We start from the raw sequence: 24658 nt of genomic DNA, 5'->3' as shown, positions 1-24658 counted from the left end.
AGAAGGATTACAAGATGTTTCCCAACAATACACAGTTTACAAATGGTGACAACGATTTGTAGCCAAGACCTTTACTTTCTACATATTCTATCTTTTAATGCCTGGATACCCTTAATATCTCACTACTACCTTAATGATAAAAGTTAAAGACATTTTGGATTCAAAGAAGTTTGGTTCAAACCCCGCTTCACTCTGGGCAAGTTATTGTATCTAAAAGTCAGTCTTTTCTACACCTGGGATAATAGTTACAAGATTATTATAAGGACTAAAAGAGATCAGTATTGGTTAAATGATTTATCCAAGGTAACACTGACAGAAAAGGTAAGAGTTGGGATTTGAACAGAAGTCAGTTTAACTCCTCAAAGTCCTTAACCCTTTTCCTACACCGAGCTGAAGAATGACTACTGTGCAACAGGGAGAACTAAGAAATGCAAAAAGGCCTAGCCATCTGAGGAACTATAGAAGCATGTCATCTAGCCTTCACACTGTACTTAGTGATAGCTTTTCACAAGTAAAGTCACAAAATACTATTAGAAAGCTGTCAATAGCTGGAGGCGCTTCAATAAGTAGTTTTGGTTATATGTTGTTATAATAGCTTAAACCTTCTACAGTGTAGAAAAAACTAGTATCATAGTCTTGGCTATTATGCATAGCTTAGTATAATAATTTATAAATAATGTGTATTATTTGAAGGTGTAGCTGATGGACCAAAGTGTAAAATGTAATCTATTTACACTTTTCTCTTTCCTGAAGACTTGAATAGAAAATGCGAACGGTGGAATCCACCTTTCCAATGATGGCATACTCTTGCATTTTCAACTGTTGTTCTCAAGTATCAGTGCCTCTCAAATATCTCAAATTGTATAAGAGAGTAAACATGCATCTCCAGGGCTCTAGGGGTCAACAGCCAATCCAAAAAATACAATACACTGGAGTCACATGTGTAGCTTTAAAATTTATGCAAAATTTTCAATCTATCACATAAATTATGCTGTTTTAATAGCGATTGTTTTAAAAATGGCATCATTAGGAGAAAAAACCTCCAAATACTTCCTACCTACCTTATGTATTAAGGAAAGCGTGGCTACTGCATTGAGTTTACCAATTACAGAAAACCGATCTCAATTAAAATACCACTGATCAAACATTAGATTCAGCATCCAGAGTTTCTTCTCTCTGTCTTGGTTTCACAGAATTTTGAGAACTCTAACTTAAACATATATGCAGCTACCAATAGCCAATTAACTGGTAAAGAGGTAGTTCAATGCAACAATTTAAGGCGATTATTAAGGAAAATTTAATGACATTTTGTTACCTGAATGATCAAATCACCTATTTTCTAGCTGATTAAAAGCATTTCCTTCTTATACTCAAGAAAACATGAAACCTTTTCAAGCAAATAAAGATAACCAATTATGACCTTTAAATTTTGTAATCAATGCTGAATTTTATCACATATAAAGCATTACTTTTAAAAATTGAGATATAATTCACATACCATAAAATTCATCACTTTACATTCAGTGGGTTTTGGTTATATATCCACCATAACTGTCCAGTTTTAGAGCATTTTCATCACCCCAAAAAGAAACCCTGAACCCATTAGCATTCCTCCTTGACCCCAGTCCAGTCCCTGACAACCAATCTTCCTCTCCTCTCCTGTCCTTCCTCTTTCTCTCTTCTTTTTTGAGACAGAGTCTCACTCTGTTGCCCAGGCTGGAGTGCAGTGCAGCGATCTTGGCTCACTGCAAGCTCTGTCTGCCGGGTTCACGCCATCCTCCTGCCTCAGCCTCCCGAGTAGCTGGGACTACAGGTGCCCGCCACCATGCCCGGCTAATTTTTTGTATTTTTTTAGTAGAGACAGATTTTCACCGTGTTAACCAGGATGGTCTCGATCTCCTGACCTCATGATCCGCCTGCCACAGCCTCCCAAAGTGCTGGGATTACAGGCATGAGCCACCACGCCCGGCCCCTACTGTCTCTATAGACTTGCATATTCTGGATGTTTCATACAAATGAAATCATATATGATCTTTTCTATCTGGCTTATTTCACTTAATATTTCAAGGTTCATCCATGTATATCACATATCAATCTGTACTTCATTACTTTTTATAGCTGAATAACATTTCATTGTCTGGATATACCACCTTTGTTTATCCATTCATCAGATGACAGACTTTTGGACTGTTTCAATTTTTGGCTATTATGAAGAATGCTGCTATGAACATCTATGTACAAGTTTTTGTGTGGACATACAGTTTTAATTCCCTTGAGTAGATATCTAGGAGAGGAACTGCTGCTCTATGTTTAACTTTTAGAAGTACTGCCATATCATTTTCCAAAGTTAGTACACATCATTTTACATTCCCCACAGCAGAACGTGAAGGTTCAATTTCTCCATATCCTTGCCAACACTTGTTACTGTCCAGTATTAAGTTTACATGGTTCAAGTCCCCACAATGAACTCTCTTCATCAAATTCTCAAGCTTCATTTTCATTGTAATGATCTTGTCATGTGTCAAATACAATAAAAAAGTCCTAATTTTACTCTGAACATTCAGCCTTGAAGAAATGTCTGTTAAATAAATTAACTTTGTAAGCAATTCTTTTTTTTACATTAATATTTAATAATATTTTATTTTATCCAGGTTTTCCCCCTCACTGAATTACGTGCCATTATAACACCTTATTACTCCTACCTAGCAATTACAATCATCCACTATTTGAATGTTTTCTTTCTTTCTTTCTTTTTTTTTTTTTTTTTTAAGGAATGGGGTCTTGCTATATTTTTGGCTGGATTTGAATTCATGGGCTCAAGCAAATCTCCTGCCTCGGTCTCCCGAGTAGCTGGGATTATAGGCATGTACCACCATGCCTGGCTTTTTTTCCATATTTATTTGTCCATCTCTCTCAGTAGAGTATAAGGACTTGAAGCAGGGACCTTGTCTTTTTCTCTATTGTATCACCAGTGCATAACAATGCCAAGCATATAGCAGGTGCTTGATCTATTTGCTAACTAAACACATGACTTAAATAAGTACACTTCTGTATAGTTTGATTTTTTTAAACAATTCACAATCACATATTTTATGTATTTTAAAAATAAGAATTTTAAAATTCACTGGGTTTTTAAGGTTACAAATGCATTAAAAAAAAAGCAACCAACAAAAAGATGGCTCTCATCAAAGTTGCCAAGAAACCATGATCTGATTGGGTACAGTGGCCCATACCAGCTAGGCAGGTCAGTGACAGCATGATGCTTTAACACAGCAGTCCCCAACCTTTTTGGCACCAGGGACCAGTTTCATGGTAGACAATTTTTCCATAGGCAGGGGTGGTGGTGGGCAGCAAGGTAGGGGTGGTTTCAGGATGAAACTGTTCCACCTCAGATCATCAGGCATTAGATTCTCATAAGGAGCCCGCAACCTAGATCCCTCACATGCACAGTTCACAAAAGGGTTCGCAATCCTATAAGAATCTAATGCCACCACTGATCTGACAGGAGGTGGAGTTCAGGCATAATAATGCTTGCTCATTTGCTGCTCACCTCCTGTGCAAACCAGTCCCCAACAGGCCCCGGACTGCTACCCATCAGTGGCCTGTGGGTTGGGGACCTGTTTTAACAGAAGTAGGAATCATTCCCTGTACACCAACTGTGCCTGCAGTAATACAACAATGCTTCCCAGAAACCTTTAAGTATCACATTTTCCATTCACTTTTCTAGTTACCCATTCTGAGCTGCAAGAACACAAAAATGTTCTCTGACAGCTTTTATAGCAAACACAAAAACTGTCACGCTTACATAAGCAGAATATGAAAAAAAATTTAGCCATCATGGAAAGGCAGAATTTTGACTAATTTTGCTTGCATAGGCATGTAACAAAATGCCTCCTTGAAAAATCTTTGTAAAACTGATGCTCCAAGAAAGTGTGCCATAATTATCCTGTGGCTCCTGCATTCTTCCTGGTATTCTACCACATACTCTCAGGGGATGTACACTTGATATGAGAAGTATGAAAATATGTGACTACTGGTTCTTTCCATACAGAAGAATTCTTACTTAAGTATCTTTTTAAAAATAAAGAAGATTTTTGCTTTCTCAAAAAAAGATTTTTAAATGTCCATTATGACTCGGGCCCTTCTAATTCACACTGGAAGTCTAATTCATTACTGTAAGTAATCTGCAAAAAATAACCAAAGAAAGGCAAAATATTTGCTTTTGTGGACCCTTGAGAGATAGAAGAAATAAAGGTCACACCAGGCAAACTGACTCTAGCATCCATGTTATTAACCTCAATACTATACTGCGTAGCCAGGCAGCCTCCCTTTTATTTTAATCACCCATTTTCAAGGGCCCTATGAAGGAAATAGTTCATTATCTTTTCAAGGCGGGAAGTTAAACCAGGAATAATAAACTGCTCTCGAAGAGATCTCAACTGAGCCTAACTCACCCATAAAGTTCCAGCTAAGTTACTTTCATCAATATATTGGGCAGTACACTGTAAATTTATGTTAGGATGCAGGTAGTCTCCTGGACAGGCAAAAACTAAACAAAGTAACTTTCACTTCCGGTATAATATGTCATTACATTAACATTCATTCATTAGTCAAAGTAAGGTAAGAACATGCTTACTCATAGCAGCTTTTCCAAAAAAGTTGCTCATCATATTCCCTTTCCCTGGGGCCTTGTTGCCTGCTGAAGATGCCTACAAGCACAGAAAACACGTATGATTTTTTGCTAGCATTTAGGCTGTTCATGAAGTAGCAGTCTCAAACAATCTCTTCTATAGCACACTGCTGCGATAGTATAGTCTCTATATAATAGTGCCAAAATGCAGAGGCGTTAGATATAAGAACAAATCTAGAACAATAATCCACACCAGATAGTAACTGGTGTTAATCTCTAAAGCTTAGTTTCTTATAGATCTTATAAAATTAAGTACCCATGGATATGTCTAAACTTTTCTTGAGCACATTTAAAAACTATTTAATTTGACAGAATTAAAAAAGATCAGAGGCAGTATGTACACAAAGCGGGAAAACCTAAAACATTACATTTTTAATCATCAGAAGTAGATCTGAATTCCTGGTTCCCACCGTTTAGTAGCAATATGAGCTCCAGGCAAATTACTTAAGTCTAGGTTTCAGTTTTACCATATGCGAAAGGGAAATAGTTAATACCTCCCTCACAGAACTGATAAGAGGATTTGAACAAAGACCAAACTATTGGCACACAGCTGAAATTCAATAAACATTATTGTTTTCCTCCATCCTTCTTCCCCAAGACAGACACTTGAAAATGACAGTGATCTGAATTGAATACACTTGACACTTGAAAATGACAGTGATAATAATAGTAACAACAATAATTATACTTTTCTGGATTTTTAAAATAGTATCGGAATGATACTTTTCTTAAGTCAATGCCCTTAAGTTAGTTCAGATGACTGAACAATAAAAATCTAAGGGAAGCAAATAAAGCAAAACAAAACAAAAAAACCCACATAAAGTATAATAAGAATGGGAAATACACTAGGAAGGAAGGTATATATTGCAAAGCCCAGAACATAAGATATTCCTCAGAATGACATATTGCAAATAAACATTTTTTTGAATGTTAACAATTCTAGAGGTGTTTTCACATGTTTTCATCTGGGTCTCACAACAATCTCGTTTGCAAAGGAAATCCAAGGCTTGGTGAGAATCATTATCAAAAGCAAAAGAACTCTTTCAGGTAATAGTATCAAGTATTAAAGTGTTCAAACTAAAGTAGAAAAATCAGAACTGAGTATCAGAACCTTACATAAATAAACTACTACCCCTGGGACCATTAATGCTTTTCTAGTTACCCACTCTGAGCTGTAATGAAGGGTATCTTCAAAGAAGACTTACATTTGTTACTTCCTTAGCCTCTGTTTTAGCTTCCTTGTTGGTTTCTTGGGTTTTAGCAGCAGCTTTGGAGGCAAACATTCCCATAATTCCTTTGGGCTGCTGGGAAACCTGCTTGGATGCAGGTGGGCCATGACCATTGGTGGTCAGCTCATTGTTGGCTTGTGTCTCACTTGACATGTGAAGATGTGACTGCTCAAACTTTTTGGAAGATGAAGAAGATTCAGCAGGAGATCTAGGGACTGCAGCTGCACATTGTATAGCACTAAATCTAGGGACAGAAATGTTACATTAAGTTAATGTCAGCATATGCATTCTTGGGTGGTTCAACAAAAAAAAGAGAAAGAAAAAAAAACTAATGTCAGTATACAACCTTATTTTCAAATTCTTGCTTCTTCCACACAATACTTAACTCTAATATTGTTTAAAATCAACTTTAGAAAAATGTTGTATGAAACTATTACATAAAGAAACAAACACTAGAGAGAAGTGAGTCACTTGTACTAGGTCATACATCTAGTTAGTAACAGACAGGGTTGGAATTAGGTGCCTTCTACCACCATTAATTGAATATTCTTGCTTTTTTTGAAAAAAGTATCCTAATTCAAAAAAGAATGCAACCAACCATAATAAAAGACGCAGTAATTTCATTATCCTTGGGAAATGAAATAGCCCTTGTTTTTAAAGACCTGCCTCTGATAGGGCTAGATTTGCAATAAATATTGACTGAATCAAAACTAAGCTTTAAATATTAACAAATTTCCTGGCAACGCTCTTGGCCAGAGTAAATCATGCTGCAGGGTTGGGTGTGCTGGCTCATGCTTGTAATCCCAGAGGTTTGGGAACCTGAGGTAGGCAGATCGTGTAAGTCTAGGAATTTAAGACAGCCTGGGCAACATGGTGAAACTTTGTTTCTACAAAAAACACAAAAATTAGTTGGGTGTGGTGGCACACGCCTATAGCCCTGATTACTCGGGAGGCCAAGGTAGGAGGATCACCTGAATTCAGGAGGTCCAGGTTGCACTGAGCCATAAGCTCATCACTCAACTCCAGTCTAGGGAACAGAGTGAGACGCTGTCTCAAAATAAATAAACAAATCATGCTTTAAAACAAGGAAAAGGCTGGGTGTGGTGGCTCACGCCTGTAATCCCAACATTTTGGGAGGCCGAGGCAGGTGGATCATGAGGTCAGGAGTTCAAGACCAGCCTGGCACACGGCAAAACCCTGTCTTTACTGAAAATACAAAAGTTAGCTGGGCATGGTGGCACGTGCCTGTAATCCCAGCTACTCAGGAGGCTGAGGCAGGAGAATTGCTTGAACCTGGGAGGCAGAGGTTACAGTGAGCCATGATCACACCACTGCACTCCAGCCTGGGTGACAGAGTGAGACTCTGTCTCAAAACAAAAAACAAAAAAAAGAAGAATAGGAGAAGCTGGGAGCACAGCCACTGGCTCCAATAACCTATAGTCCTTGACAGCCATTTGTTAATAATTTCTAATAATACTAACGGCACCAGACAAGTAAGTATGCCCAAGGCCAAGAGAAGAAAATTGGTGGAACAGCTTGCGTGGCATATTAAAGGGAACATACATCTCTTCTCTAATCATTATAGAAGTGCCGTTTCACACAAATCCATAACGTAACATTCCACATTGTGAATAGGTAATTAATTTAGCCTTCTCACAGGATTATTTTCTTTGTTAGAAAAAGCAAAGTTCCCCAGCTTTTTCTAACAAAGAAAAATATTTTATTTTTCCCAGTCTTGCTTATTGAGCATACGTAAGACCTCCTTGAAGTCTTATTTATCTTTTTTATTTCAGGCACCCAGCTCAAGACCTGGCACAGAAAAGTGCTAGAAACAACATGTTGAAAGAATGACTAAGTGAATGAAAGTGAGGCTTCTGGCTTCTCTCCCTTCTTTAGTGTATCACCTTCAACTTGGGGTGGGAGATTTCTAAACTATGTGGTGATAGCAATTATCTTAAAGATCAACCAGGCACAACTTTGAGATTAACTGCTAGAACACCTGGTCTAATGAAAAAAAAAAGAAAATCCCTGATACATCATTTCATCTCAGAAGTAACTTTAGACTGGACAGCCCCAAAGCTAGAGTCAAAAGCTCCAAAAATCTTCCACTGATGTATTATGGTCTTCATCAGAAAACTCTGTATTTACACACATCTTTTGTGCATCAGAGTTAAGAACAGATGGAAATCATTTGCTTTCACCCACTGCTCTTCCTCTCTGGCCTTGCAGTACTTCCACATACAAGGAAAAGGGTAATGTTTTATTTCACTGTCAATGTCTGAAGTTGGCGTTGAAACAACTCTTTCTCCTTCTGGTTTGAATTCCACACCTTAGGGTCAGGACCAGGAATTGGCAATGAGGAAGAGACCGAGTTAGGCTGGGAGTATGTCTGATGACAAGAGATCTCTGGTCAATCCTAAAATTTCAACTTTCTTCATGTCACGGCACTTAAAACACACGAAATCATGAGTCAGATCTCAGTTGGCCCATAATTCTCAGGACCAAATACAAACTCATTTGTTGGAGATAAATTCACTTTTCTACTGAGGATGCTTTAAGTAATTAGGTAAAGTTTCACTGAAGTGCTTCCTATTACCACATTTCTACTTGCCATGTTTATTTTAGTGGGCCCTGGAAGATTTCATTTTGAACTTTTGCGTCACTTTTATTCTTGTTTGCTTACTTGCTAGATACAACAAAGGAACTGATTTTTAGAGCCCGGAATACCCAACTAGATTTAAAAATTTTTTGAAATCTAGTAATATATTTCAAATAAACTTATCAGGGTGTTAATATTTTCTTGAAATCCTTCCCTAAAAGACAAGAGACTTGTAAATTATTACTCTTTGGCTATACATTTGTTTATTTAATAAATATTTGTATACTTATGCTCAAGGTTTTGAGCTAAAGAAAAAAAGAACTAATGTCTATCACTAATTCACTCAATAACTACTTATTAGTGTGCCAGGCACTATTTTGGGTATATAGTTAACTGAGACACGATCCCTATTCTCATGGAACTTACAGAAACTATGGCAATTCTGTCTCTCTCTCTCCCTGAGGACCCATCTTTATCAGTCATCCCACCTCCCCAGGATTTTCAGCCTTTTCTTCTCTATAGCACTCTCCTAACAATCCAAGTTCAAGTCATTCTCAACTTTAGAAACGTATATATCCTTCCCGTCTCAATCCCTCCTTAGCTACCACCCTCTTTTCTGCTTTGCAGTCAAATCTCCTGGAAAGAGCTGTCCATATTTGCTGTCTCACTTCCTGTGTTCCCATTTACTTAGCTCACCAGAATCTGGTCACTCCACTGAAAATGCTCTTACCAAGGCTATCACTAAATTCCATGGATAATTTTCACTTTCTAACTTACTTGGCTTCTCAGCAACGTTTAACATTGTTGACTGGTCCCTCCTACTTGAATCTCTTTCCTTAGGGGCTAAAACCCCATATACTCTTATCTCTGATGGCTCCCTCTTGAGCCCCCTTTTTCTGTTCTTCCCTTGAAAAGCAACTATCATTAAATAGTGCTTACTATGTGCCAAGTGCTATTCTAAGTGCTTAACATATAATAGTCCATTTAATCCTCTACAACCCTATTTGGCTGGTACTATTATCAGCTTTACTGACAAGAAAATTGAGGCACCGAGAAGTTAAATAATTTGCCCAAGGTCACGCAGCTAGTAATTTGGCCTAGAGTTTTACTTTCTGCCCTTCTTTCATTCTATACATTCTCTCTGCATAACTATCTACTACTATGGCCCAGTTACTATTCTTTCTGATTCCAAAATCTCTCTTTAACCCAGATTTCTCTCCTTAGCTCTAGATTCACCTATCTTTTGCGATGGACATCCTCACTTGGATTTCTCACAGGCTTCTCAAACTCAACATCTCTAAAACCCAATTTGTTATTTTTCTCTCTCTCCTAAAGCCTGCTCCTCCTGTTATATTCCCCGTCTTAGTACTCAGCTGCCCAAGCCAGAAGCATGGGTATCAAACTTTTAATACCAAGAAAGGCTGTCTTCCCCCATCCCCTACCCCCACACACCTTGTCCCTGACCACTACCATACATTGAGGTTGTTTTTTATTTTTTTTTGAGACAGAGTCTCGCTCTGTCGCCCAGGCTGGAGTGCAGTGGAGTGATCTCGGCTCACTGCAAGCTCCGCCTCCCAGGTTCATGCCATTCTCCTGCCTCAGCCTCCCGGGTAGCTGGGACTACAGGCGCCTGCCACCACGCCTGGCTAATTTTTTGTATTTTTAGAAGAGACAGGGTTTCACCATGTTAGCCAGGATGGTCTTGATCTGACCTTGTGATCCACCAGCCTCGGCCTCCCAAAGTGCTGGGTGCTGGGATTACAGGCATTAGCCACCACGCCCGGCCATGTCAAGGTTTTTTGATGGTCATGACTCATTAAACTTCACACCTCTCCATCCCCAACAGCACAACTTTACATCAGAAAACTGTCGTATCCACCTGGATCACTGCCACATTTCTCCTCCCTGATGGCCTTGCCTCCAGATTATTCTCTTCTGATCTATCTTCAATACTGCAGCCAGAACAATCTTTCTAAAATGCAATTTTGATAATTTCACTCCATCTGCTTAAATATTTTCAGTGGCTCCCCAGTGCTCTCAGAATAGAGTCTAAATTTTTATCCTAGTAATCAAAGCATAATGTAATTCCTGCTTGGCCTTTTTAGTCTTCTATCTAATTATTTCCTACCTTTCACTCTAAGTTGCAGCCACAGAAAACGATTGTGGTTCTGCACAAGCATGTTTTCTCTCTTAGCTCTGTCCTTAGCCTCTCATTTCTCCTTTGCTTGGCTATTTCTACTGGGCCTTCAAGACTCAAGTGAGATGTTATAACCTTCAGTGTCATAAGTCGTAACTGTCTTGTCCCCTGACTCTATCCATCCAAAAGTGGGAGATAAGTGCCCCAGCCAACATCTTCCCCCAATATTCCTCCTATTTCAACACTCTTACACTGTATCATAACTCCTGTCTCCCATCAGTTACATGAAAAGGTACGCGGGCACATTCACTCTCTACTGTATGGTATGTCATAGGTATCATGAGATATTTGCTGAATGAATTCAAATGATTTTGCTCAGTACCTGTCACAGCAGTAGGTGCTCAATATATATCTGGGGAACTGATCTGAATTCTCAATACAACCCCACGAAGTAGACATTATTACATCGAATTGAAAGGCAAAGAAACCAAAGCTCAAAGATTTTAAATAATTCGTCCAATGACACCGGGCTACTACGCAGCAAAGCCACAACTCAAGCCTGTGACCACCAATTTCCAAAATGTACATGCATTATAGCCCATTACCTCCTTGTGCTGTTAAGGATACAAAAGATTTTAAAAACCTGATCCTGGTATGGAAGCTTAAGAAAAAGTTGTTTTTGAATGAAAAGTAGAGGGGTATCAAATTAGGAATTATTTTTTTAAGGACAACATTTGAACTAGTGGAAGGATAGGTAGGATTTAGACAAGCAGGGACTGGGTAAGGGAGTTAGAAAGGGCACGACAAACATTTCTGGTGGCAGTGACAGGATAAATACATGAGAAGTAGATTTATGGGGAGTCCACTGGGGTTTTCAATATGGGTTGTGGCTGCTATTTTTCACCTTATGATGTACTAATAAAACCAGGCATGTGTCTTATTGCAAGATAAATGGGGTTTTACTAGACTTGGCATTCACTCTTAAGAGGCAGCCACTGTGTAAACATCTTACAAAATCAATTCGTAAAGAAGCCCACAAGGAACATTAAGAAGCTTACTTGCTGCAGTTCTGCAAGTTGCTTTTAAGGATGTCATAGTCAGTATTGAACAGAGGCCCACTGTCCTTTAGCATGGCTTTCTGGATGCTGTACACATGGATGCTGGCAGTCACAGCTAGCTTGGACTTCACTGCTACAAGTCAACAGGAAAAGCAGTCTGTTAATACACAAACTTCATAGCATAGAGGACTTTAACAAGAAACCCTTCTGCATTAAAGCATTTGTAATCTGCGGTGGTCCAAAAAACTCTAAAAGGCCACATAGCCACATATACAGTAAAACATCAACCCTTCTGTCTGCAATGGGGACATTATGACAAGTTGGTGGTGGTGAGTCATTTCTAAGTACAGCACCTGTGAGGGTATCAGTCATGCAGTGGACACTCAGTAAATATTAATGATTGATGATGACTACGATGATCTTTTTCTTTCGGTCAGAAAAGAGCCTTACACTATAGCATATAATTAAAGAGGACTAAGTAATTTATATCTGAGAATATCATTTATATATTTCAATTTTAGTTTAGAGAAAGCAACTCTATAATAAAAACAATGCAAACTAGATAAGCCTACAGAGGAGAAACACAAAAGAACACCACAAGAACAAATGTTAGGTTCTGTGAAGGAAAGGATTGCAGCTAACTTGTTCCATGTCCCCAGTTCCTAGTATAGAGCTTGGCACATAGTAGATAGTCATTACCTATCTATACAATAAAGAAATTTTGCTTTGCTTAACACTGTGGGAATTCAGAAAGTAAAAAGTAGACAAACCCACCACTCTTGAATACTTTAGAGTTAAATTTGGTAAAATACCCCCATCCTACCCTCACAGGCAGGAGCTCTTTCTTTTTAAAATACACATATTTTTTGTGTCCCTGACATGGCTGCCCTCCACCCTCCTCAGTCCCAATCTGTGAAATGGGGCCTGCAGGCCAAGGAGCCTTTATATACAAAGTACAACAGCACAGGTTTTGTCTTGAGATACAGGTCCAAGATCAGGAGAACCCTGTTATTAAATTCCTTTGAATTGGGTTTTTAAACAATCGAATGGTAGCACTAATAGTCTTGAAAGAGTGAGACAAATTTAATTTAGAAGTCTTTCTGACTTCCAGAAAAGCATTCTTTAACTTGCTTCCTAAAAAAACTGCCACTGTCTTTTTACAGTTGATGAGGTAGCTCATATGGTATTCATAACAGTTTCTGCATGTGTCACGAGTTTTGAAATTCTATGATAAAAGTGCTTTATAAATGTCAGCAGCTATTGGCCCTAAAAATGGGAAGTTAGGCAGATGTAGTATCATATTTTAACATGCTTCAAAAACTACTAATAAAATGACTATTGGGCTATTCAGTTAAATAGCTAAATATATGCAGATGTTAGAGGCAGATTTTTTATTGCACCTACATTGATGCCATAAGAGGAAAACTTGCTAAGTCACTAAAACACTTACCTTCCAATTTATCTTCTCTCACTACTGCAACCTTGTGGCACTGTAAGAAAACAACACTTGATTAGTGCTTAATGTAAGAATCTGCAATTTTAATTTCCTTGCCCCAATAATTCAATTGTGCTTGGATGTGAATTAGGAAAACACCAGGCACTCCTTAAAATATATGTTATAATTTAATAAAGTCAGACTCACTTTTAATTTGCTTACTTTCAGGAAAAAAATAATTTGCTTATCTTAAAACTTCTCAATAAGGTTAAGAAAAGTGATCTAGTACAGATTTCAGTACTACAATTTAAAAAATAAAGCATCTCAAATCAGTGTGAGCAAAGGCTTTTTAGTGAGTGATTTAATAAGAATTACTGTATAATCACATGGAGCCACATAAAAATTGGATCTGTTCCTCATACCATATACCAAAATAAATTCTAAATGGATCAGAGATTTAAATGTAAAAAATGAGGCTGAGTGCGGTGGCTCATGCCTGTAATCCCAGCACTTTGGGAGGCTGAAGTGGGTGGATCACCTGAGGTCAGGAGTTTGAGACCACCTTGGCCAACATGGTGAGGCCCTGTCTCTACTAAAAATACAAAAATTAGCTGGGTGTGGTGGCAGGCGCCTGTAATCCCAGCTACTCAGGAGGGTGAGGCAGGAGAATCACTTGAACCTGGGAGGCGGAGGTTGCAGTGAGCTAAGATTGTGCCACTGCACTCCAGCCTAGGCGACAAGAGTGACACTTGGTCTCAAAAAAAAAGAAAAGAACACATACATGCACATGAAAACATGTGTGAATTCTATAACCGGCTATAACCTAAGAAAGAGGGAACATTTCCTAAGTATAATTTGAAATCCAGAAATAACTGAAATAATCTATTAAAAAAAAATTTAAATGAAAAAAAAAATTCAGTACAAAAACAAACAATAAAGTGGAAAAAAAATCTGCAACTTACATCACAAAGGGTTAATATGCAACTTCTAAAAATAAAGAAAACAAAGACTAACAACCCTTTAGAAAATGGGCCAGAGAGGCCAGACGCAGTGGCTCATGCCTGTAATCCCAGTACTTTGGGAGGCTGAGGCAGGCAGATCATGAGGTCAAGAGATGGAGATCTTCCTGGCCAACATGGTGAAACCCCGTTTCTACTAAAAATACAAAAATTAGCTAGGCGTGGTGGTGCGTGCCTGTAGTCCCAGCTACTCAGGAGGCTGAGGCAGGAAAGTCGCTTAATTCCGGGAGGTGGAGGTTTCAGTGAGCTGAGATTGTGCCTGGTGACAGAGTAAGACTCCATCTCAAAAAAGGAAAAAAAAAAAAAAAAAAAAAGGGCAAGTGGTAGGAACAGATAGTTCACAGAAAAAGAAATATAAATATCCCTAAAACATATGATAACATATGCTGTACGGAAACAAGCACTTTCATACATTGTTGGTGGGAACAAGAAACAGAGTGATATTTGGCAATATCCAACAAAAGTACACATGCACTCACCCTTTGACCAAGCAATTCTACTCTAGGAATGTAACCCTAAAACACACTAGCAAAAATATACAAAACACATAGACACTAAGCTATTCACTACAGCACTATTAATATCTGTAATAGCCAAAGATCGTAAATAACAACTACCAATAAAGGATTGCTGAATGAGCTAAGGTATATCTATCAATGTGGCACTATGTGGCTACAATAATGAGGAATATTTCTATAACTGCTGTGGAGTGATGCTCTGAATCTACTGTTATGTAAAAAAAAACCAGAGTGCAAAATAGGTTGCACGTATGAAAACATTTATCTAAGAAAGAGAGGCAAAATTAATATATATTTTCTTATATTAAAAATATATACAACAGGCCAGGCGCAATGGCTCACGCCTGTAATCCCAGCACTTTGGGAGTTTGAGGTGGGTGGATCACGAGGTCAGGAGTTCAAGATCAGCCTGGCCAAGATGGCGAAGCCCCGTCTTTACTAAAATACAAAAAAATATTAGCCGAGCATGGTGGTGGGTGCCTGTAATCCCAGCTACTTGGAAGACTGAGGAGGAGAATTGCTTAAACCCGGGAGGCAGAGGGTGCAGTGAGCCGAGATCGCACCACTGCACTCCAACGCCTGGGCGACAGAGCGAAATTCCATCTGAAAAAAAAAAAAAGGAAGGAGAAGGCAAACCCAACGTAATAGTTACCTGTAAGGGAAAGGAGGGAACCTATGAATTGAAAGCAAAATGGAAAAAAAAAAATTGAATTTAACTAGATATTGAATTGGTGGCTTCAGTAGAGTGAGGAATTATTTCAAATGATTCTAAAATACAGGATGACTGTGCATCCTTAGCAGGACATATCCTACAGACAAAGAACTGCAAAGAAATCTTATTTTCAGTAATCAAATTGTTGGTAATAATACTGGTTTTGCTTTTCGAAACCTTGTATATTTGTGTAAAGCAAATAGATATTTTTGTTAATGTTCGGAATCACCAAAATTCACAACATAAAAAAAAGAGCAATCTAAACATCAAATAAGTATTTTAAAAAGTGTAACCATAAGTTTGAGCTGGGATTATTAATGTTCTCATAATGTGTTTTCTCTTAAAACAGGCAGTCCTAAAAATGTCATTTTTACTGGTTTATTTAAGGGAAGAAAAAAGTCAGGTTCTGTAAAACTGCACACTAAAAATTACAGAGATTATAAAAAGTACAGACCATTAGGAATGAATCACTCAAAACCTATGCAGCTTTGCAGTAAAGAGCCCTAAAAACAGTAATTCGCACCTCATGAGAAGATCTGAATAGACCAGACAGGTCAGAGTGGCTATATACTGCCTCGGGGGATACTGAAAGTACGTAAAAAACAACAGAATGGAAATGCCAGCTGGTGCTAAAACAATGCAGACCAGAGTAGAGCTCTGATTCAATGGGTTCCTATTAAAGTGGACATGGGAGTTAGGGAGCATCCACAAACCCAGAGCCTAGGACGGGGTAAGCCCCCTGTTCTTAGCAGAACAGGGAAAACATGGCTAGCTGATGAGAGAAAATTCTTCATAGAAAAATTACGGCTAAAAAAACAGAAAGGCCAGGTGTCGTGGTTCATGGCTGTAATCCCAGCACTTAGGGAGGCAGAAGCATGAGGATCATTTGAGCCCAGAAGTTTAAGACCAGTCGGCCAGGTGCGGTGGCTCACACCTGTAATCCCAACACTTTGGGAGGCTGAGGCGGGTGGATCATGAGGTCAGGAGATCGAGACCATCCTGGCTAACACAGTGAAACCCCATTTCTATTAAAATACAAAAAATTAGCTGGGCGTGGTGGCAGGCACCTGTAGTCCCAGCTACTCAGGAGGCTGAGGCAGGAGAATGGCGTGAACCCAGGAGGCAGAGCTTGCAGTGAGCCGAGATCACGCCACTGCACTCCACCCTGGGCAACAGAGCAAGACTCCGTCTCAAAAACAACAACAAAAAAACCCAGCCTGGGCAACATAGTGAGACCTCGTCTCTAACAAAAATAAAAGTAAAACATTAGCCAGGCATGGTGGTGCATGTCTGCAGCCCTAGCTACTCAGGAGGCTGAGGCAAGGGGATCACTTGGGCCCAGGAGTTCAAGGCAAAACATCACCATTTTGTAACCTTTAGTGAATTAATGATTTAGGCAATGATTAAAACTAATCTCAGCTAAAATCATTAGATGAAAAGCTAATAGGGAACCCATAACGCATAGATCAGGTTGACAGTTCTTCACATTACAAAAAGAACCAGCCAAACATTTCCTTGAAATTTTCAAATAATCCTCTGGAAGAATCTCTGGAATGAGATTTGAAGGAAGCTTTCACGTTCTATATATTTTTAAACATTTTTTATAATAATCATTGGAAAAATAAAAATTATTTACATTTAAAAAAATCCAGGTCAGGCACAGTGGCTCACTTCTGTAATCCTAGCACTTTGAAAGGCCGAGAAGGGCAGATCACTTGAGCTTAGAAGTTCGAGACCAGCCTGGGCAACGTGACAAAACCCTACCCCTACAAAAAATACAAAAATTAGCTGGGCATGGTGGCGAGCACCTGTAATCCCAGCTACTTGCGGGGTTGAGGCAGGAGGATGGCTTAAACCCAGGAGGTTGAGGCTACAGTGAACCGAGATTCTGCCACTGCACTATAGCCTGGGTGACAAAGTGAGACCCTGTCTCAAAAAATAAATAAAAATAAAAATGATTAAAAATTCCATACAAAGCTGTGTAATGTCTTTTTTCTTTCTAGAAGCACTAAAAACTTGAAAAGGAAATTATCAATACAAGAATTAAAAGAACAAAACCTGACATAATGCTTAAGAATTTGCCTTTCCTTAGGATTCCCTTTAAGGGAAAAAAAGCATAGGTAAGCATCCACATTTGGTCAGTTAATTCCACAGGGCTCCACAGAGCTTCCCAGTGAGGCTATTGGGAGGGCAAGTCCAGGGCTCCAAAATCCTCACAACCACTTCAACCACAGCAACCACGCTCTTAATAAATTTTACATATAGAACTCTGATTAAGATTTTGTTTGAAAAAGCATTCTCCTGCTAAAAAAAGATAGGCAGAATTTAAATGCCATCTTATACTTAGAAACAGAAAACCTTTTTATAAGCAAGCCATGGCTTAGAAGTTTTTAACTGATTATAGGTTATACATCATTTTGAAAAATGGTCTCAGAAATATGCACTGAGGAACAATTTGAACACTTTCAGTGTCATCCAAGAAAACTCCGGACTCTGAAGACCAACCATGAAGACTGTCCAAGAATCCTAAATTAAGAGCCCCTGTTATAATGGGTCAGTTTGAGTAAAAATCTATATTATCTTAAAACACAAATTATTAACTTGGGATCCTATTCCAGAAGATCCATGAACTCAAAATTTTATGAATGTCAACATATGCATTTTTCTTTCAGATTCTCAGTGACCAAAAAAAGAAAAAAAATTACTGCTTTAAAGAAATATAAAGATTCCCAAGTAAAGGCTTAAATATGACTAGATTGAGGGTACTGACATAACTAAAGAAAGAGACAGAAGGTTAGTTGACCCTGTAAACAGAAGAAAATATGACAATCAGCTATAATCTTTGACAATAACCATTCAAGAGCTCTAGAGTGGCAGAACTCTGGAGGCAGGTTTATCTCTGAAAGTAAATGAGTCACATCTGTTTAACTTTGCTTCAGAGATATAAATGACATCTTATTTTACACTTGCAAATATCTTGGTTATCATTTGGCTCGCCAAATAGCTTGCAAACAAGAAAAGAATATGTTGGCTAGAGAGTATTAAGTATCTGATCCTTCTAGCAGTTTTGTTGCTCCTTGTAAATTACTAAACTGACATTCCAGTTTTATTTTATATCACCCAAGCTGGAGTACAGTGGTGTAATCACAGCTCACTGCAGCCTTGACCTTATGGGCTCAAGTGATCCTTCCCACTTCAGCCTCCTGAGCAGGCGGGACTACAGGCGCATGCCACCATGCCCGGCTAGTTTTTGTATTTTTTGTAGAGATGGGGTTTCGCTAGGTTGCCCAGGCTGGTCTCGAACTCCTGGGCTCAAGTGATTCTCCCAACCCAGCTTCCCAAAGGGCTGAGATTACAGGAGCGAGGCACTGTACCCAGCCTGACATTTCAGTTTTAAATCTCACATGCTTGAGACTCAATTGCTAAAAAACAAATCCAGTCGGCCGGGCGCGGTGGCTCAAGCCTGTAATCCCAGCACTTTGGGAGGCCGAGATGGGCGGATCACGAGGTCAGAAGATCGAGACCATCCTGGCGAACACAGTGAAACCCCGTCTCTACTAAGAAATACAAAAAATAGCCGGGCGAGATGGCGGGCGCCTGTAGTCCCAGCTACTTGGGAGGCTGAGGCCGGAGAATGGCGTGAACCCGGGAGGCGGAGCTTGCAGTGAGCAGAGATCCGGCCACTGCACTCCAGCCTGGGCTACAGAGCGAGACTCCGTCTCAAAAAAAAAAAAAAAACAAATCCAGTCAATATTTTGACAAATCAGGGCTCTGAACTTATGATTCTGAGGGAAAATCAAAGGAAAGAGGAAAATGTAGTAGATCTTTGAGAAGGGGCCATCTGACCTTTGGGCAAAGTCCCACGGGGCTTTTTATGCCCAAAAGAACCTTCAGACAGGAAGTCTGAGGAAGTGAGAACAGAAGAGGTATGCCTTACTTTTGGGAGGACGCCAGAGAGGGGAATTATTAAAGTTCCCAAGGCCCAGTGTGGTGCAGGAGAGGGAACAAGACATCTTAGCAGAGCTTCTGGTACCCACCAAGGCATGGGAGTAACAGAATGATCCCTGTGCCCCTGAGAGGGACATGAAAATAGCTAAGAAAAAAATCAAGCAGACCTGAGAAAGCTTTACAGTCAGGATGATGAAATCCAGCAGTCACCTGCGGTGCCAGATGACCAGATACCAGGTGGGACTACAAAAAGAAGAGGAAGGAGAATAAAATGTTCCCACCCTATGCACTGCATTAGCCATGCTCCTGCCAAAAACCCTTACCCTTTAGGCACTTAGACGTAAGCCTACCCAAATGAATGTTCAAAATTAAAATGAAGTTCAGTTAAAGAAATTATAATTTTTGAACACTTGTATTCGTGATTCGAAATTTGAACAGGTGTAAAATTAAGCACCATTGCTCCCCATATACCTTCAAGAGGGAAAAAGAGATACAGGGAATAACAGAAGCAGTCTCCTAACATCTTATTGCATAATAATGATACAGTCTCTGCATCACAGCCAAGATATTACCCAAACTTCTCAGTTTTAGATTTAGTCTAAACACCCAAAATAATCATCACCATCAAACAGCTCTTTAAAACTACTATAACACAGAATCTTGGTTTTTTTCTCTCCCCTAAACTATGTTATAACACTCTTCATAACACAAACACATTTAAGCTCATTACAAGGCTCTGAGAACTTACGGAATGTCCATTCTGAATGAGACTGCCAGACACCAAATAGGTAACATGCAGTTGGGCTCCTGAATTTTCTTTTCGTTTCCTTTCAACATAATCATACAGCATCCTGTTCCAAAGAAAACAAGCCACAAGTAAGTCATCAGTAAGAGTTCTTACATGATCAACTCTTAATTAACGACTTAAAAGATAAATGAAATCTGGTAGTCCATCAAATTTTCTGAACAGTAGCATTTTTGCTTGGCTTATGGTCAGTTAAAAAAAGGATGGACTATAGACAGGACATGGGGAGTAGAGTCCACTTGTATGGAGCTGGCACAGTGATCAGTATATTAACTGAAATAAGATTAATAATAGACCAAGAGGGACTGAACCTGCATTAAAACAGTGGCAATGATACATAATAAATAGAACACTGAATCAAGAAGTAGTTTGGTAACTGTCTAAGCTCTGGATAAGATAATTAATGTGTCTAGGCCTCTTAATATCCCAAGGTGTGAACAGGAGGGTTATATTAGATTAGTGATTCTTTTAACCTGGGATTCAGGTGGCCATCTATAACCCTCCAACCCTAAAGTTTCAGCAAATGTTTATGTGCTTTTTTGGGAGGAGATGTGTGAGAGTTTTCGATGGATTCTGAAGAGTGAATTACTCCAAAACATTAAGAACTACTAAGTATATGATCACAAATGTCCAGCTCTGAAATTCCTATTTTAAGATTACTCAGATTTAATGCCGATTCAGAATTGCAGAATGTAACAGCTTACTCACATCACCCAGTATTCAGAATAATTCATTAACCTGAGATAGCCAAATACTAAATGCAGAAATAATGCTGCTTTTAGTAAAATCTCTAAATTCATTTTTACCCTATGATCCAGCAAGTATAAGAAGTTGGCTCCCTTCAACAATCCAGTTTAAAAACAACAAAAAGAGACATAACATGTCTTTTATTTCGAGAAACATTTACAGTCTCTCTATAATATACTTCTGCCAAGCACAGCTAGAAATTTAAAAATCCCCAGAGAAACTCAACCTACATTGCTGTTCACTCTCTTCTTGAAGAGCCTGCTCTCTCAGCTTCCATAAAACCATGACCCACTGAGTCTCCTGCTACCCCTCTCACTGCTTCTGCTTCACTTTCTGAAGAGACTTCTCTACCTCCTCCCTTTCCTTAACTGTTGGTGTTCTGCCTTCAGCTATCTTTTCACTCTATGTATTAGAGTGACTGACCATTCCTGTCTGCCTGGGTCTGAGGGGTTTCTTGGGATGTGGAACTTGCAGTGACAAAATCGACCATCCTGGGCAAACCCAGGGTGGCTGGTCACCCTACTACATATTTTCCTCGGTTTATTTCATCCATCCCTGACTATAACATCATCTGCTCAAACCACCCAAGCCAGAAATCTGGGAGTCATTATCCTTCACTTCTTCCTATCCAGTGAGTTGCCAAGTCTCATCAGCTCTCCTTCCCAAGTAATTCTTGACTCCATGCCCTCCAAATGTCTTGACTAGACTATTTCAATTCCACGTATCAATTCCTCTTCTCCTCCCCACTTCACCTTCATTATCCATGATGCTGCCAAAGTGAAGTTTAAAAAATGCAAATCAAGTCATTCAGTCAACAAAACTTTACCGAGTGATTACTTTATGTTCTATGCCTTAGTGACAGAATAGTGAATAAAGCAAGTCTGCTCTTAGAGCTTACATTCTAGAAATGAGATACACAATAAATATATATAATCTCAGATGACAGTAAGTTTATGGAAACAAAATTAAGTAAGGTAAGGAGGACAGAGGGTGCCTGAGAAGTTTTGCTATTTTATATAAGGTGATTAGGAAGGCCTCATTAGCAGAGCCCTGCACAGAGGGAGGGAGCCAGCAAGGTGGATATCTTGGGAAACAATGTTCTAGGCAGACAGTCCAACAAATGCCAAGGTTCTGACGCAGGACGGTCAGCAAGATCCAAGGAAAAGAAAGGAGGCCAGTGTGCTGCAGTGAAATAAGGACAGTAGTAGGCGAGAGAGGGCAGAGTGCCAGGCACATAGGGCTTTGTGGCTACCATAGGACTTTAAGAAGCCATTAGAAACTTGAGAGCAGAGGTAACATGATCTCACCTTTTGGAAGGATCTGAGGTTATGTGGACGATATACTGTAGGGGAGCAAGAGAGGAAGCAAGGAGACCAGTTAGGAGGCTATTGCAATAACCTAGCCTAGAGATGATTGGTGGCTCAGTTTGGGGCGGTAGCAGTGCAGGTAGTAATTAGTGGATGAATTCTGGGTATATTTTAAAGTGAGAAACAAGAAGATTTGCTGATATACTGTGGTGAGGTGTAAGGGAAAGAAGAGTCAAAAATGACTGCACTAGGCAACCCAAAGAAGCAAGCTGCAATTCACCGAGATAGGGGAAAAGCAAGAAAAGCAGGCGTTGAGGGGAGAAGTCAGGAGTTAGGTTTTGGGGCATATTAAATTTGCAATGCCTATTAGTCACTGTTGATGTTGAAAAAGTTGCTAGAGAGTCTTGCCTGAAATATAATTCCTTGTTATAAATCTTTCAGTAGCGCCAGGCACGGTGGCTCACGGTTGTAATCCCAGCTCTCAGGGAGGCAGAGGCGGGAGGATAGCTTGAGCCCAGGAGTTTGAGACCTGCCTGGGCAATATAGTGAGATCCCGTTCTCCACAAAAAGCGGGGGTAAAAAAAGACAAAATAATAATAATAATAATAAGTGTAACAAAGCTTTCAGCAGCTTCTCATCCCCTAAGGATCAACTTCAAATCTCTAGGTATGACAGGTAAAACCCTTCTTGTTCTGGGCCCGGTATCTCTGACCATTCCCCAACATACCTACACTATCTTCATCCTTATGAAACATTCTACAGTTCCCTTTATTCCTTTGTATATGCCCCTCCTTCTGCCAGCCTGGCCTCGAACCCCTGGGCTCAAGTGATCCTCCTGCCTTGGCCTCCCAAAATGCTGGGATTACAGGAGTGAGCCATCATGCCTAGACAATGAGCCTCTGCCTTCTAAGCTCTAACAAATCTTATCTCATATCCATTATTACAGCATGTATCACCCTGCATTCTAACTACTTATTTTACATATGAGGCATCCGCTCTGGACTGTTAACTCCTTCAGTATAAAAAGGTGCCCTAGTCAGGATTTTTGCTGATTCCTCCTCTTTGCCCTTTGATGTTTCTTTCCATTACAACAATTGTGTTAGAAGAATAAATGAGCTAACAGATCCACGAACATTTTGGTTTGTTGATGCTAGTTTGGACCATGCTAAGGGAAGACGTGATAGGCAGGTACCATGCCCAAGATGCTCTCAAGCTTGCTGGCCAAATGCAGTATTTTTTATCCACAACTAATAGTCCTGCCCATATCATCAGTCATTGTCCTCTACGTACCTGTCTCCCCAAATTGACCCCAGTTCTTCTCTCTTATATTATTAACAGAAAATTCAAAGCAAACTCTTATTTTAAAAAAGAATTCCTGCGGCCGGACACGGTGACTCACATCTGTAATCCCAGCACTTTGGGAGGCCAAGGCAGGCGGATCACCTGAGGTCGAGAGTTCGAGACCAGCCTAACCACCATAGAGAAACCTCATCTCTATTAAAAATACAAAATTAGCCGGGCGTGGTGGTGCATGCCTGTAATCGCAGCTACTCAGGAGGCTGAAGCAGGAGAATTGCTTGAACCTGGGAGGCAGAGGTTGTAGTGAGCCAGGCTTGTGCCATTGCACTCCAGCCTGGGCAACAAGAGCAAAACTCTATCTCAAAAAAAAAAAAGGAAAGAATTCCTGCCTATTTTTTTGAGTCTAAAACATGTTTTATCTAATCTAAGCCAAACTTTTTTTTTTTTTTTTTGGGAGATAAGAGTCTCGCTCTGTCGCCAGGCTGGAGTGCAGTGGTGCGATCTCAGCTCACTGCAATCTCTGCCTCCAGGTTGAAGCAATTTTCCTGCCTCAGCCTCCCAAGTAGCTGGGACTACAGGCACACGCTGGCTACTTTTTCGTATTTTAGTAGAGACGGGGTTTCATCATGCTGCCCGGGCTGGTCTCAAACTCCTGAGCTCAGGCAATCCGCCCACCTCGGCCTCCCAAAGTGCTAGGATTACAGGCATTAGCCACCGCGCCCAGCCTAAGCCAAACATTTTTTAATAAACAAAATGTAAAATATTCTTAAATAAGAATGACAACAGGCTGGGCACAGTGGCTCACGCCTGTAATCCCAAAATGTTAGGAGGCCGAGGCAGGCAGATCACGAGGTCAGGAGTTCGAGACCAGCCTGGCCAGCAAGGTGAAACCCCATCTCTACTAAAAATACAAAAAGTTAGCCAGGCATGGTGGCACGTGCCTGTAGCCCCAGCTACTTGGGAGGCTGAGGCAGGAGAATTGCTTGAATCCGGCAGGCGGAGGTTGCAGTGAGTCGAGATTGTGTCATTGCACTCCAGCCTGGGCAATAGAGCAAGACTCCATCTCAGAAAAAAAAAAAAAAAGAATAACAACATATATGACTTCTTACAAGATACACTTCCTACACGTATGATTAATTATAGCTTCCCATTTTA

At 39.8% G+C, this 24658-nt stretch overlaps 1 protein-coding gene across 3 annotated transcripts in view; it reads right to left on the bottom strand.

Moving 5' to 3' along the window:
- The window catches only part of POLD3 (DNA polymerase delta 3, accessory subunit), a 52113-nt gene that overhangs the window by 17542 nt on the left and 9913 nt on the right, over nt 1-24658 (bottom strand). For all 3 annotated transcript variants that reach the window (XM_025356231.1, XM_025356232.1, XM_025356233.1), the window contains exons 3-7: nt 20094-20196; nt 13164-13203; nt 11714-11846; nt 5896-6163; nt 4637-4709 (exon numbers count right to left, since the gene is read on the bottom strand). In XM_025356231.1, the coding sequence (XP_025212016.1) occupies nt 4637-4709; nt 5896-6163; nt 11714-11846; nt 13164-13203; nt 20094-20196 (617 nt within the window). The remainder of the gene's footprint in view (nt 1-4636; nt 4710-5895; nt 6164-11713; nt 11847-13163; nt 13204-20093; nt 20197-24658) is intronic.

The sequence above is a fragment of the Theropithecus gelada genome, chromosome 14 (genome assembly GCF_003255815.1).
Source record: "Theropithecus gelada isolate Dixy chromosome 14, Tgel_1.0, whole genome shotgun sequence".
In the NCBI taxonomy this organism is placed as follows: Eukaryota; Metazoa; Chordata; class Mammalia; order Primates; family Cercopithecidae; genus Theropithecus; species Theropithecus gelada.
Note: the sequence above shows the minus strand (reverse complement) of the source record. Positions and strands in the feature narration are given on the sequence as shown.